This window comes from Phoxinus phoxinus, assembly GCF_949152265.1.
Source record: "Phoxinus phoxinus genome assembly, chromosome: 24".
In the NCBI taxonomy this organism is placed as follows: domain Eukaryota; kingdom Metazoa; phylum Chordata; class Actinopteri; order Cypriniformes; family Leuciscidae; genus Phoxinus; species Phoxinus phoxinus.
In genome coordinates this window covers 9,750,833-9,766,701 of record NC_136899.1, presented here as the reverse complement: position 1 = coordinate 9,766,701, position 15,869 = coordinate 9,750,833, and the positions used below count along the sequence as shown (strand labels likewise).

Below are 15,869 nucleotides of genomic sequence, written 5' to 3'. Positions count from 1 at the left end.
AGACCTGTGGCACTGGTTTAGAAAAAGGAAACGAAGACAAGCGAAAAGTTGGACATTTGAAATACATTTATAGTTATTTTCATCGTCTTTGGAGTTTTACTTTTGCCAGAAAGATTTTACATATTAACATGATGACTGACCATTCAAAAGGACTAAATAATCCATAGCCATCTCAAAAGTAGCCTAACATTTGCATTTTAAAAAAAATTGGTTTAATAGTATGAATTGAACAAAACATATTCTTACCTCTTTGCAAATTTCAGATTGAAACACAATCATAAAGTCGCTTTATCGAAGATGTACAAATATAAATCAGCACATCAGTAGCTAGCTACTGTCTGTCAATGAAAGGACCCGGTAGAGCAGAGCATGAGTGACCATGAGTCTGAGACAACACAGCCTCTAAACAAACCGCGTCATAATCTTGTTTTAATGTGCTATTATGTGTGTGGCGAGCAACTTGGCTTTTGACCTGCTAAACCAAATAGTTTGTAAGCAGATTAACAGAGAACTTTTCTTTACTTCCTTGTATTGGTAACCTTTGAACTGGAAATATACGCAATGCATCTTGGGAAATGTAGTTTACGCCCTGTAAGCCTCTCTCTCTCTCTCCTCTCTCTCTAAAAGAATGTGATTTCAGATGACAAATGATAGATTTTGAAATATTTTGAAACATTGAAATAATGTTTTTCTGACTATAAAATCACATTTTAAAAACACGTTTTATTTCCCCCATAATAGTAGTCTAATAAGCCGTGTTCTTTGAGAGTAAAATACTTAAAGGAAAATGAAAAAGGCTCCAGCATTCCGAGAACCGTTTTTGTTATTTTAACTTTTAATATATCATGTTACACAATATAGATAGATAGATAGATAGATAGATAGATAGATAGATAGATAGATAGATAGATAGATAGATAGATAGATAGATAGATAGATAGATAGATAGATAGATAGATAGATAGATAGATAGATAGATAGATAGATAGATAGATAGATAGATAGATAGATAGATAGATAGATAGATAGATAGATAGATAGATAGATAGATAGATAGACTTAGCAACATTGAAAAAAAAGTCGCGTTAGTTTGAGACTTTTATTTTGATACCAATATAAAACTTTATTAAGGGGTATGCTAGCTAGCTTCGCGAGCCAGTCGCGTTACGTTGCGACTTTTATTTTGACACAAATATAATTCCTTAGTTACGGGTATGCTAGCCAGCTTCACTCAGGTTTGAGAGTTGTAGGTTTTTGTAAAGGGATACAGCAGAAGGTTTGTTAATGGTTTCCAAATAGTGCGTTTAAATGTTTAGATAAACCAATCACTTGATCTATTATATAGTAAGTTACTTTAAATATCCTAAATTGCTAGTGGTGTTTAACATACTTCGTTATAGTTCATCTGCTGGACATAAAACCCGATTACGAGCTATGGCTGGCAGTAGCATAGCGATGAAAACATGGGAGCTGTCAAACAGCATGCAGGAAGTTCAGAGTATTGATGAAATATATAAGTATGATAAAAAACAACAACAAGAGATTCTGGCTGCCAAACCATGGACTAAAGAGTGAGTATACCACACCATGAGAATGTCCTAAAAAAAAATCGAAAGATTAATAACACAGGTTTCCATGCTGCGTTTATTGTTTACAGCCATCATTATTTTAAATACTGCAAGATATCAGCTTTGGCACTGTTGAAGATGGTGATGCATGCCCGTTCTGGAGGAAACCTGGAGGTGATGGGACTCATGCTGGGGAAGGTGGATGGAGAGACCATGATCATCATGGACAGTTTTGCTCTACCCGTGGAAGGCACTGAAACTCGAGTCAATGCTCAGGCTGCAGCCTATGAATACATGGCTGCGTATATAGAGAATGCTAAACAGGTACACTGAGCCAAACAGATTCTCAAAAAATCATATAAGACTAATAGCTAATAAGAATAAGCCCTTATTTTGTTTCCAAACATGATAATATCCACTGCTTTAAAGAGACATTTTGTATGCTTAATTTTATTTTCAATTTCTGTGCGATATGCTGTGCTCCTCTAAACATTTTGTTTTATAATTATACTGCTTTCAGATTTCATGATATAATATTAACTGAGAGATTACATGGATATTTACCCTTTTAAAAATGTTAAAAAGATGATTTAAAAATAGTAAACATCCTAAAACAAAGGATCCCGTCAGAGGAACTTAAATATGTGTGCATTGTGTATATTGAACCATGAGATTTTCTGTGGTGTGATTATAATGAAATCACATAATTATTTTAGAATTATTATGCATTAGATTTTTTTTATGATCTTTTTTTATATTGAAAGACTACGTGGAATATTTGCACTTTTAAAAATGTATTTATTAAATCACAATTCATGAAGGCAAAATAGGGATTTAAAAATAATACTCATCTTTAAATAAGTAGTTTACACTTTGTACATTTATAGACATATTATGTGTCAACTCCCTATGAACGTCATGGCCAACATATGATGAAATATTATTAATTCTGAGGCTCGCCTATGAATTAATTTAGGTGGGGCGGTTGGAGAATGCCATTGGATGGTACCACAGTCATCCTGGATACGGCTGCTGGCTCTCAGGCATAGATGTCAGCACTCAGATGCTTAACCAGCAGTTTCAAGAGCCCTTTGTCGCAGTAGTGGTGAGTGCTGTTGGAAATGTTCAACTTGCTGCTTATTTTGCAAAGTCCTCTCTAAACCATGATACCATCAATCTCTAAAGACAGAGGGGAAAAACAGCTCATCTACGAAGTATCAATTTAAATCCAGCAATATCAGTGATCCATAATTGACCCCCGAAATACGAAAGAGTTTGGTGACATTTGTAGTGTTGTCTGATTAATTGCTGTTGGCTTTGTAACTGAATACATTATACAGTTTACCCTTCATTGCCATTGCTTATTTTGTGCCGAGGGCAAATAGCGAGCTGGGCGCTCATAACTTTCACTTGCTAAACTGGCAGCTCAGTGTTTTTATTTGTTATATTTGACTGAACTGTTTTGCTTATTACAGTCCGTGTCATTTTTCATCCTTCTCAGATTGATCCCACGAGGACTATATCCGCAGGGAAGGTCAATCTCGGAGCTTTCAGGACATATCCGAAGGTAATCAGTAAATTATTTTCTGTAACCGTGTAGTTTTTTCATATGTATGTCTGTTCATTTATATGAGTTATATCACCACATATTTAAATGTTAACGGCAGGGTTACAAGCCTCCAGATGAGGGTCCATCTGAATACCAGACCATACCTCTTAACAAGATTGAGGATTTTGGAGTGCACTGCAAACAGTAAGCTTTTCTGTGATTTTATTGTACTTGGAAAATTGTTGTAAATTATTTAAATTGACTGTACAGGAACAATAAACCGTCTTCTGCTTTTAGGTATTATGCTTTAGAAGTGGCTTATTTTAAGTCTTCCCTGGATCGCAAACTCCTAGAGCTGCTGTGGAATAAGTATTGGGTCAACACTTTGAGCTCCTCCAGTCTGCTGACAGTAAGCGCTCTCTTTTATTGTTGTACAATTATTAGTTAACACTATTTTACAGTGTCCTTTTTACGTTACATGTACATACTGTAGTAATAACAGTAAATTATTATGCATGATTATATGCAACTAAAGGTAAATTTACACGATTATTATCTTATCATCCTGGAGATGTTTTGTTCTAGTGGGTACAAGTATTTTATGTGGATGAGATTGATAATATGACAGGGGTTTGTTGACAACCTGTGCACATGATTAATATTTGTAGATGCTGCTTTTGTTTCCTTTACTATTTGTTTTGAAAGCCTGTCATAGTTGACTACGACATTCTGTCATGAGCCTTGTTTAACACTTTCAATGAGCTGTAGGCTATCTAAACAACAGCCTCAGAGCGCTGCGTTAGAGAGAAATTGACTACTTGTCAAGAGCGTCTTGCTACGCCAAAGAAGAAGTGTTGTCAGTGATTACGTTGTCACCACAGACCTTAAGTCATTGAGTCTGTCTTTATTGTGAACCCTCGTCTGGGCAGTGTACAACCTCACCTTCAGCAAACTTTTGAGACCTCATTCAAGGGGCTTCAGTAAACAATTCAAAAACCTTTTGAATTGACCATCAGTGAAAGGCATGTTGTGAATGTTTACGTATTGTTGTGAAATCGTGCATTAACCTAGACTCTAGTCTAAAGCACGTGTAATAGTGGTGTTAATGACTCTTGTTCCTTCAGAACGCAGAGTACACCACTGGACAGGTTTTTGACTTGTCGGAGAAGCTCGAGCAGGCCGAAGCCCAGCTGGGACGAGGCAGTTTCATGCTGGGCTTAGACACACATGATAGGAAATCTGAGGACAAACTAGCAAAGGCAACACGTGACAGGTAATACAATCTCTATTCATTCAATATTAAGTGCTTCCCTTTTTATATAAAGTGTCAGTTATGATAAATAATTGTGAATGTGTACTGTGCTAGACTTACTGGGACTAGTCACAGCACATATTGTTGGCCTGATTGCTTCTATTACTCTCCTCATTTGTCGCTTTGGAAAAATGTCTGCTATTGATTCATATAAATATGAAATAAATTTGGGCAAGGCAAATTTATTTTCAAATGTGACACACTGATCATTAAAATGCTTTATAGAGGCATTATACAAATTTAAAAACATCTACGGTCATTTCGATATATAATCCTAAAAACAAATTTCATTCTAGGTAAAAAAAAATTATCTTTTTAATTTTCTCAATTAAAGTACGGAATTTTAATGTTGTCTCAGACATTTGTATAAATACAAAAATCAAAAACTGAACTGTAAAAAAGTTTTGGAAAAAATGAATTAAATGCTTTGAGTTCTAAAATTTATTTAAAATGTTTTTAATTATTTTTTATTGCTTTTAAATGTTGTCGTTTTTTTTGTGGGGGGGGGGTTAAATTAGTTTTGAAAATCCTTCCTTTTGAATCTTTATTTCACATTCATATTTTGTATGAGATCATGGGTAACTTAACTAACATGAGTCTCTTGTTTGTGTAAAAAGTCCACTTTTTTTTTACTTGTGCTATTGTGCCACTAGTGACCTAATCATTTTTTAATGCATTTTAACAACATTTTCTTTGCTCCTCAGCTGCAAAACGACCATTGAAGCAATTCATGGTTTGATGTCCCAGGTTATCAAAGATAAACTCTTCAATCAAGTGAACACATCTACCAACTGAACTTGGAAGGAACTGAAGTTAGAGGACTTCACATTCTGTGTTTGCTTACTTATGTGTTCGTTCGTTATGGTTCAGCTTTGAACAATTCAAAGCAATTCTCCTGTAGGAATATTTGCATCACTTGTTTTAACAAAGAAATAAAGGCTGTTTGGGTTTATTAGTTGATGAACATTGTGTTTTTGCTTCATCTTTTCTTAACTTACTTAAATGTAATTTTTTAGTATCTGTAAACGACTCAATTTGTCTTAAAAATAAAGTCTTGTCTGAAATTCTAACTCGCACAGCTCATCGGCAAAGCTGTCTTATAGATCAAGACAAATGAGTTTTCCTTAGCGCCGCATGTTACCAGACGTTTGAAATGTATTCTCCTCTGGGTTCAGTGTGTAACACGGTACCACACCATTCCCATTTCCCACAGCTTGTGTCGGGATCTGTAACAGCAGTATTCCATTCACACACCCTAAAAACATTATATTTAACATGTTAACAGAAACCGCAGTGCTCCGCAAGAGGTCATTTTCATATTTGCCAGTCATAGCATTACATAATGGAATAACAAACTCAACGGCCCAAAGATAAACACAGCTCGGCATGGCCACAGCGCATCTGTCAGGACGACCCTGTGCAGGTTGTCTCTGCGTTGTACACAATCCTTCAGGATTCTGAGTGTTACACTGTGGCCTGTCACTGATGCATCACAGAAACAGGAGCTCGATACAGTGGAGTCTATTCAGCACTGCGTGTCTGCTCTTTATCGCGGCAGACACTCAACGCCTGTGTGGTTTCGTGCACACACACTTCTCTGCATTTCCTTGGAGACAACAGTGGTGACGTCATCCTCATGCACGTTTTTGTCCCTATTTTTAAAAATTTACTGTTATGTTCCAGAAAAAGCAACAGTCTGTTCAATTATGCCCTGTGCAATTTGTGGATTTTGGACTGAAAGTGTGTTTTTTGCTCTAGTAATGATGACCAATTGTTTAGTCCATAGAGGATTCAATTATATAAAATCGCAGTCATCAAAAATCATCATTCGTAAGTTCTGTATTTCACCCATTGTAATTACAAATGAGGCTAATAATCATCACCAGGTGAGCATTTTTAATACTTTAAGGAAAGGAGAGTTGAGAGAATAAATGAGATGAGGTAGTGTATATAAGCCTAAGCATATTGTGTTTTCCATGAGCAAATGAACATCAGCCAAATCCATTAACTAATTTTACGGTATGTTTTCCATTAGCAAGTCTTCTTAAGTTACTTGGAATTCCACTTCGTATGCTGAACCCAAAGAAAATGTTTTAAAATAATACGAATTATGATAAATATGTGATTAAGAGAGAATATATCAGCGATGAGCACAAATAATCAGCATCACACAAGGACAATGTTAAACTAGCCTTTGGGACCAATGACCTCAAGATATTTGGTAGCACTGATGTTTTCTTTGGACCTTATGATAATAATCTCAACAAGCATGGCAGTAAGGAGCTGAAACATGTTTAATGCCCTAGACGAGAGTCTGAAAAGGGGAGAACTCCCCCTCTACGTCCCTAAACCAACCAAAGCAACATTTCCTTTCTGCCAAGTACTCTGCATGCTAAATAGAGGTCACTCAGTCTCAGGAAGCACATTCCTTCACAGTATATAGCCTGACAATACACGGGTCACTGCAGTGCCTCTGTCCACCGGAGCCCACCGCACTGATATGCATTAAAAGGGGCAGCAGTTTGAGCTTAGAATGAGAGAGAAAGGGGAAATGTTCGGTCTACCAGCCGAAGCTGATAAACATGGTTTCTGATTTCAACATGTAAATGCTTAAAGGGACAGTTCACCCAAAAATGAAAATTCTGTCATCATTTACTCACCCTCATGTTGTTCCAAACCTGTATGAATTTCTTTCTTCTGCTAAACAATAAGCTATTTAGAAGAATATGGGTAACCAAACAGTTTATGGGCCCCGTTGACTTCCATATAAAAATACTATGGAAGTCAATGGGCCCCATCAACTGTTTGGCTACTGACATTCTTCAAAATATCTTCTTTTTTCTTTTTTTTTGCTTCATTTTTGCCTTCTCAGACAAATATCAACTTTCTAAAGGGCACAGGGATGTTTTTATGTTAACTTATTAGACTGACTCAGACGTTCATTTATGTTATTTCTTTAATTATATAATTCAATTCGAATTTAAATTATTTAAACAAGTTATTAATTACTAAAGCTCTTAGAATAAATGACTTTTAACAACATCATAAAACATTCTTTCACACATATATCGACAAACAGTACAAGCGGTGAACATCGTGTTCTAAAGTCCACATTGAATTTAAAACAATGTAAACTTTTCTCCATTTCGGTTGAGAATGTCATTCCATATTTTGATTATCTCTGGCGCGTGATCTTGCGCTCGCGTCGCTTCACCATGGCAACATCAGCTCGCTTCCTAAACAAAGCCGAGACAAGAGGAAAAGAGAAGGACATTACAACAGCAGAAACACTTTTGCATTCATACCTGACGAAAGTTAATGCACAGCACAACATTTGTATTATAGGCTGCTTATATTAAGGTAAGAAGATTCAGTGCTTATAGCGCGTGTCTTTTCTGTTTACATGCCAACAGTGGCCTACGTTGCTTGTCATTGTTTATTAGAAATAAAAATGCTCATTTATGTGTATTGCAATATATTGTTAAATATACTGCAGTGTATTATAAAGATTGGCAAACTGCCATCTTTATCCCGTTCCCTGGAGTGTAACCACAGAAAGTTATTGATTTTAAGAGGCTCTCCATGTCAACTCCCCATAGTCTGCTGCTCTGAGATCAAGTGTAAAACCGACCTGCTGTCATGTGTTGATGTATGTATTCCCTTTACTTCTGTCCTAATGTTCATCGTCTGTGTGGTTGACAATATAGACAATAGAGAGTTCCTAAAAGACAATATAGAGAGACGAATCAGCATACGGAATAAAATAGAATTACTTTCCGAATCCAAAGTAAGTCTTTTTGGTAAGGTTTTTTTCTATAATAGCCTAACGTTACTAACGTTACAGCATGCAGATGTTCAGGATGTGTGAAGCTTACAGACAATGCATATCTCAAGGGTGTTTCGGGTTATTTTGTTTTTCCTTGGGAGAACAGATCTCCCTTTATGATAATGTGAGGTCACATGTCTATTTCACCTTTAGCCTCGATCTCACTTTTCAAACATAATATGTAATTTTGACAAAGGTTTGCGGGTCAATTGACTATGCTGTCTCCAATGTACATATCATCAAAGAAATAATGGTCACCACATCAATTATTCCTTTCAAACCCCTATTTAAAATCAATATAGACACATTTAGAGATTAGGGGCTGTATTAAAGAAACTTCTGATCTTAATTTCTCACTTAAAGGTAGGCGATTTGTTCCAGTTTTTTTTTATGCTGGTTGAAAGTCTCTTCACATCTAGCAATCACTAACTTAAGTGGTCTAAATATTTATACTGTATGTATATATATTGTCTGTGGAAGGCTTAGGACCATAAAATGTTCGTCCAATCATTGCATTCGGTATGATTGCAATGGTACGATGCTGTTTTCACCTGCCTGTCAACATATGTATTTTCATACCTTCGCGCACCCTGCTAGTGCAGACATCATACGTTATCAGCTCGTTTCATGCTATGCAGAGTTAGACAGACGTCAGTCACCGAGCACCACAACTGAAACAGCAGCCACCTTTTACAGTTCCTCCTGAACCAAAACAATGAGCTTATGCTGAGTTCACACCATAACTACAATCATTTGGAAGTGATGGAAACCCGTGGCATTGTACTCTGAGCGGTTTGTGATTTGAATTTACGCTTCAATTGCAATTTGCAACAGTATCATGCCTAAATGAATCTGAAGCAGTCAGGTGGTACAGGTCAGAGTTCTTTAAGTTGTTTATGTTCATTACTATTGTTGTAATGTTATGTGATTTGAGACATAAGGTAGTTTAACGCCTTCTCTCATCTCGTGACGCTTTGGAACCTCTGCTGTGTGTGTTCATGTGCTTTGAACAAGCGGCAATCTTACGATCGCTCTCTTGAATCCAACATGGAAGTGACTTAAACTGCAATTCATCGACTGGCCACTAGAGGCCAAACGAGAGTCAATCCCATAAAAAAAAAGTTTACAGCCTGGTACAAAAAGTGGTTTTGGTCTATATAGCTAATTTTGCCCTTCATGACAACTGTGAGGGAGTGAATTTTTTTTATAACTCATCCGTTTAAATTATATGAAGCCTTAAAGTTCTACATAATTAAGGGCGTGGTCACTTGAGTGACAGGTTGATTTCCGCTGCTGTCACCACTTGCCGTTTGGCTGCTGTCTGTTAGCCGGCACGTCGCCTCAGTTAATATCGCCTCTTTGCCCATTTTTTGGTTATCCGGGACCGGGAGTGACGTGCAGTGACACACTGCCAAGATGGCGACGGCCGACTCCGTCCATTTTGGGTTTCAAAAAAGCTCTTCAGAAACCTACGGGTGACGTCACGGACACTACGTCCATATTTTTACAGTCTATACAGTTTACTGTTTTGAAGGAGGCGTGGCTTTGGAGAGCGGTTTGAAGGAAGCGTGGGATCTCATGCTTTCAAAGCTAGCTTGCTATTGCTAGCCACTCCAAAAATTACATACTCTACCTTTAAGATTTGAAAATGTTCTATTTCCTAAGCACAATTACCATTGTTACTAAAAAGATAGGATAGCATTCTGGAGTTTACAACCCCAGTAACACAGCCCTAGTACTGTAAATGTTCTTGCATTACTTATTGTGTTTTTGGCTCTCTCATAAATCTTCTTATTCCCTTGACATGCTGTGCTGTAAAAGAGAAATCTATCCTGTGATATTTTTACACACAGAGTCATTATGGTCCGCCTGACAGTGCATCTGATCGCAAAATCAAGCAATCACTCAAAAACCTGCAGAAGTGAATCTCTCCAGCAGTATCTAAAGAAACTGACCCATCTCAACTTTTCAAACAAAAGTATAGAGGACATTGTAAGTTTCAAGTTCAAATGTGTTCAAATTCTAGTTTCCATTAAATTAAATATTACACTACCATTCAAAAGTCTGGGATCAATAAGATTTTTTTTTTTTTTTTTCAAATTTTTGTTCACCATAGATGCATTCAATGTATTAAAAGTGACATTAAAGACTTTGTTACAAAAAAAAACTATTCAAATTGCTGTTCTTTTGAACTTTCTGTTCATCAAAGAATCTTGAAAATGTATCACTGTTTCCACAAAAAAAATCTTAAGTTGCAAAACTGTTTTCAAAATTGATAATAATAAGTAATGTTTCAGCCTTGGTGAGCATACAAGACTTCTGTCAAAAACATCAAAAAATCTTATCAACCCCAAACTTTTCACTGGCAATATTGTTAATGTTTATTCATTATTTTCCCTCTTTAACAGGATGATCTATCGATTTGCAGAAACCTCACAGTCCTTTACCTTTATGACAACCAAATATCACAAATCTGCAATTTGGGATTTGCCTCAAACCTTACACATTTATACATGCAAAATAACAATATCTCTTGCATAGAGAATCTCTCATCTCTGCATAATCTCTCCAAATTGTAAGTATATGATAGTGCAAGCATAGTTATTATTTCTCATCACATTCCTGCTTGCATTGCAATGAAGTATGACATTAATATTCTGTTGTTGGCTACTAATGTTTCTGTATTTGAGGTTCTTGGGAGGAAACAGCATCACTGTGGTGGAGGGTTTAGAGGAGCTGAAAAGCCTGAAGGAGCTGCATGTGGAAGGTCAGAAACTACCCCGTGGAGAAAAGCTGGTCTTTGACCCGCGATCCATTTCTAGCCTCTCTGTGAGTAACTCGTTTCTTTAACATTCACCTCAGTGAAGAAGAGCCTTAGGTTGTTCAATGATATCCTCAATCTAGTGCACTTATATTTAGATTGACATAGCACAGTGTCCTGAAGCATCTTGTGAGTTTGCTGTCAGAATCAGAAGAGAGGCGTACGACTCAAGGACCAAGATGTGTATCAAAGCAGTTCTGTGCAGAATTTGATGAGGATAAAAGAGGTCTCTGTGGCTGCCTCCTTGTCTGACAAATCAACAGGGAGTATTTACCGCCCAGGCTATGGGAAAACAAACCGAAAAGTTGAGAATTTTGTTTATTTTGATAATTAATGAAATTGCAAGTGTAAGTGCACCCAATTTTCCCCCCGCAAAAAAAAAATCCTAAATGCTCTCCTTTTACTAACAGTGAAATCTTCATTGATTCACCAGAAGTGGAACTGGTTTTAAATTCAAAGTGCATTGCTAATTATATTTATATTATATTCTTTCAGGAAACCCTGTGCATTTTAAATATCTGCAAAAATAACATTGATGAGATATGGGACTTGGCCCCTCTCAGAAAACTGGCCCATCTTTTTGCTGCTGATAACCAGCTACAGGACATAAAGGTAAATATGATTTTCCATAAATAAGATACTTTTATAAGCACACTAAAAGTTACATTTTGCAAGTTTTGTTCTGTTTAAATACGCCGAAGTTGTATGCTCCTAAATGAAGTGTGAAATGATAGAGGGAGAGTAGTGCAAAAACCTAATCCTACAAATCCTTCCAGCAATCTCCAGACTTGCACAGGGTCAGAATTATTCAACAAATCAGCGGGCCGGTCTCCAGGGACAGCTCCTGCTGACAATTTAAACAAGCACAAGTTTTCCTCCTTCCTTAGTGAAGGGATATTCCTCTGAAATACACTCAGTGCCCCGTATAACTTCAGCCTTGTATTAAAAAAAAACATTTGAGGCAAACATTTAGTGAAACTAAAGCTGAGAAGTAACCTCTTCTGGAAAAGGGATTTTCCAACCTATCGATACACATTCAGAGACTAAAAGATTGGTGAAGGAACACTTTCTGAACTCTGCCGTAGTGTAACGAGTAAAAAAAAAAAAACTTGTCAAGCACCTCGCTAACTTTGTCCAACAGCACAAAAGACAATTCTCTCAGCAACTGCCACCGATAATAGTGATCCATGTGTCAGAGGAAGCTTTCATGTTTAGCAGATATCTCCTTTAATTTATACAACCCCTTTGCCACTATTGATTCAGTGGCGACAGCACCCAAAGGATCAATTCCTGCCTTACGCAGTTTGGTCCAATTCCAGAGGAAACATTATGGATTTTTAAAATAGATTATGACAGGCAGTCAGCCGAGTGACAAATGGGTACTGCAGAGGCTGTTAGTGGCGCACGGCCAGACAGTGCAGATAGGGATCGAAGCGCTGGTCAAATACAGGTTCATAACTGGCCATCATTAACCCAGTGTGGGGCTGGAAAGAGCCCAGTCAGGAGTGCATTCAGCACTCCCGCGCATGGGAGGGCAATTTGGCGCTGGGCAGTTCCCAGCCAAACCCTCAGAGTGACAGACCTGACACGATCATTTATCAAAGCCTGAGAGCGCGCGGCTCGCTGGGGTCCCGCTAGAGCTGATTGCACGCGGACTGAAAAGTGGAAGCATTTTAGTTGAGACAGGAAGGCAATGAACAATCAGAGCGTGTCCAGAGAGTATTCATATTTCCAGCCTGGATTAATGTGTCCTTAGATAAACATACACTGCAGGCAACATGCTTGAGGACTACTGCCCAGGGGAACTTGTTAGTCCGAGTGACAGTATTTATTAAAACAAGCTGATGTTTTGTTTATACTTTTTGCCCCTCCAAATTTTTGGTTTCATTTGGTTTTTATGATTGTGTCCTCTTTGTCGCCCTGATTATTTTTAACCATGTAGATCTTCTTTTAAATCTTCAAAATCTTGTCAGTGTTCGGGATTCTTCCAGGATGCAAAATCTCAATTGGAACATTTGGAAAATATTTTACTCTGTCTCCCAATGATTTTGCTTTATTTACGCTTTCAGGAGTTAGAGACAGTGTTCAGCCAATGGTCTCAACTGCGGCTACTGGATCTGAGTAGAAATCCTGTGTGTCACAAACCTAAATACAGGGACAGACTAATAACTGTCTGCAAAATTCTAGGTGAGAATTAGCTACCTTGTGAAGACGAGTATTGAGTCATTTAAAATGTAATTTTTTTGTTGTAAAAGAATCAGTGAATAGCTCAAATTGTTTGTCCTTTATTATGTCATTTTTTTTTTAATTCATATCATAATTTCTTTATGTATTTAATTGATTACTTTTAATGACACTTCAATAATATTTATTAAGCATTTTAATTACAGCTATTTTAATAGTTATTTTTATTGGTGGTGGGCTTTGCATTTTAAATAATTATTTAGTCAGTAAAATTATACAGAAAGTATTTCTTTCTTGATATTTAGAGGACCTCGATGGAAAACAAATAAACGAGCTGTCTAGGCAGTTTCTAATCAACTGGAAAGCCTCAAAAGATGCAAAGAAGAAACTAGAGGACGAAAAAGACGTCAGAGGACAAATCACAAATCCACTTACAAGTATAAATATTTGCTGCCGCGTGTGTGTGTGTGTGTGTGTGTGTGTGTGTGTGTGTGTGTGTGTGTGTGTGTGTGCGTGTGTGTGTGTGTGTCATTATTTACAATAATGCATTATATATAGAGGATTAAAATAAATGTTATATTTTTTAAATATATGACTTTGCACACTGTATAATTTGTATTACAAATATAATAGAGCTATAATGCATATCTCCTAGTAATGAGCAATGCATAATTTATTTACATTCCACTATTGTATATCACCAGCCTGTGGTTGAGTAACCCTTACATCCATTATGTCAGTTTCTGTGGCAATGTGTGACTAACCCGTGTTTTGCTTTAGCTGATATTCAAAGTGGCCCCCCCCGTGACCGCAGTAGCTGTCTTAGAAAGCCGTCAGAATTTGGGAAGCCCGACGTTACATTTCGGATAGACCGAGTTCAAGCAGACAGCAGAGGAGGAAGGTATGAACAACTGAAATTTCTGCATGCTATTCGTCTATTTAGTTATCTTTAATTGTTTTAATCAAATACTTACGTCTTATCTTCTATCAAAAAAGGGAAAGAAATTCTTAGATAAAAGCTATCGGTGTAAAGTTGCATGCAACTACTCATTTGTTGCCTTCAGACATGCTGGATAAATGCCTGCTGTTTGTCAAGTTGTATGACTCTTATTTTTCCCACCCATGCAAATAAACAGCTTTCTCCTTTAGAACTGGCCTGAGGTTAACCACAGTTCTGTGTAATGTGACATCATCTTTTACTGCACAAATCATTCCCCTTTGATGTCTCACGTTCTAAATATGTTAATCCTATTGGTTATCATATCAGTTGCTTTATCAGTGTGTGGCCTCTGAAATGCAGAAATGATTTGTTAATGTAAAAATATGAACTGAATGTTTTTGTACTTTTGTACGTAACAAGCAAAAGTATGAGTAAAAAGAATGATAATGCTGAATGACAGTTGTTTAAAGCCCTCATTTTCTATGTTATTATAGGGGTCCAGTAACAGAAGGATTTTAGTGATCATTTATATAAGCATATATTAGACAGTGTGTGCCAGAATGTTATTGTTCTTGGCTATTTTTAATATGAACTATTTACTATTTTGACTATTAACACAAAAAATATAAACAGAAAAAGCATAAAAATCAACAAATATTGTTTAAATATTGTTTTAATAGTGTAATTCATGACATTGTATTTACTTAATTCATGAATGTTCTGTTGTGTTCACAGGTCAAGAGGGTTAAATATTCCAATGCGGAGTGGCAGACTCTGAAAATCTGAAACTGCTGATTTAAAACCGTGTCCTTTTGGCTTTATAAAGTATTTGTCGTCTGTGTGAGGACTATTTCTAAATACTTTCAATACAGCGAGCCTTAAGCTCTGCCATCCAAAGTGAATTTCTGAGCAGGTTAACCATAATGCACTCTCGTGACAAGTCTTTTGCACTGCCTTTGCATCTTCAATAATATTTCTTATTTCTTAAATATTTGTGTATGTGTTTGATTGTTTGTTTGTAATAAATTGACTTTGCAAAATGTTTGAGTGTTTTTAATATCATCATGTTTTGTACATCATTATTTAGGATAAGGACATGTATTAGTAATGTTATTGTAAATTAAATATAGTAAAAAAAATTAATAATTTTAATAACAAAATCTCTAAGTGAGATTTTATTTGCCATTGGAAATTCTCTGAAATCGCAGACCATAGACTTCATCTATAGTTTAATTTTCAATTTTTAAGGTTTGATAATGCTTTTAGTTGTTTACATTATCAGATATACTTTTAGCATGTTGTGTTTGTTATGTTTTTTTTATAAAATTAGGCTATATATTTATTATATTTCTCTGATCAAATATGGAGTAGGCTATTTTAAATGAATGCTCCAAATCTCACTGCATCGTGCTTTAAATTAAATTACTAATTAAATAGGTAGTCGTTTACATTCAGAGCTAATCATATTATCTTTTAGATTCGTTGCTAACTTTTTTTCCGACTGAGAATTTATTTCAACTTGCACATTATAGCGGATTTATCAACATAATGGACACTGCGTTCTGGACCGGTAAATGAATATGAAATATAAAACTGATTGTATAATAATGTTTAGACATATAGGCCTATAGAATACGCGGTGAGTACAGTGATGCACGAATGTAATTTC

The 15,869-nt window shown here is 36.3% G+C and overlaps 2 protein-coding genes across 3 annotated transcripts; both read left to right on the top strand.

Annotated features, from left to right (window-relative positions):
* The first annotated feature begins 533 nt into the window (after nt 1-533).
* cops5 (COP9 signalosome subunit 5) lies at nt 534-5,393 on the top strand. 2 transcript variants are annotated; one of them, XM_079601050.1, is made up of 9 exons: nt 1,153-1,276; nt 1,401-1,571; nt 1,658-1,892; nt 2,545-2,673; nt 3,070-3,135; nt 3,236-3,321; nt 3,415-3,526; nt 4,242-4,390; nt 5,134-5,393. In XM_079601050.1, the coding sequence occupies exons 2-9, from the start codon at nt 1,435-1,437 to the stop codon at nt 5,222-5,224; spliced, it is 1,005 nt and encodes a 334-aa protein (XP_079457176.1). In that variant the 5' UTR covers nt 1,153-1,276; nt 1,401-1,434; the 3' UTR covers nt 5,225-5,393. The 2 variants fall into 2 exon arrangements, with proteins under 2 accessions (XP_079457175.1, XP_079457176.1); XM_079601049.1 differs by having other exon boundaries at nt 534-1,571.
* Nucleotides 5,394-7,625: 2,232 nt separating this feature from the next.
* On the top strand, nt 7,626-15,236 carry ppp1r42 (protein phosphatase 1, regulatory subunit 42). The gene is made up of 9 exons (XM_079602569.1): nt 7,626-7,789; nt 10,109-10,247; nt 10,664-10,830; nt 10,946-11,084; nt 11,572-11,688; nt 13,146-13,263; nt 13,566-13,697; nt 14,041-14,161; nt 14,936-15,236. Exons 2-9 carry the CDS (start codon nt 10,116-10,118, stop codon nt 14,976-14,978), a joined length of 969 nt encoding a protein of 322 aa, XP_079458695.1. The 5' UTR covers nt 7,626-7,789; nt 10,109-10,115; the 3' UTR covers nt 14,979-15,236.
* The last annotated feature ends 633 nt before the right edge of the window (nt 15,237-15,869 follow it).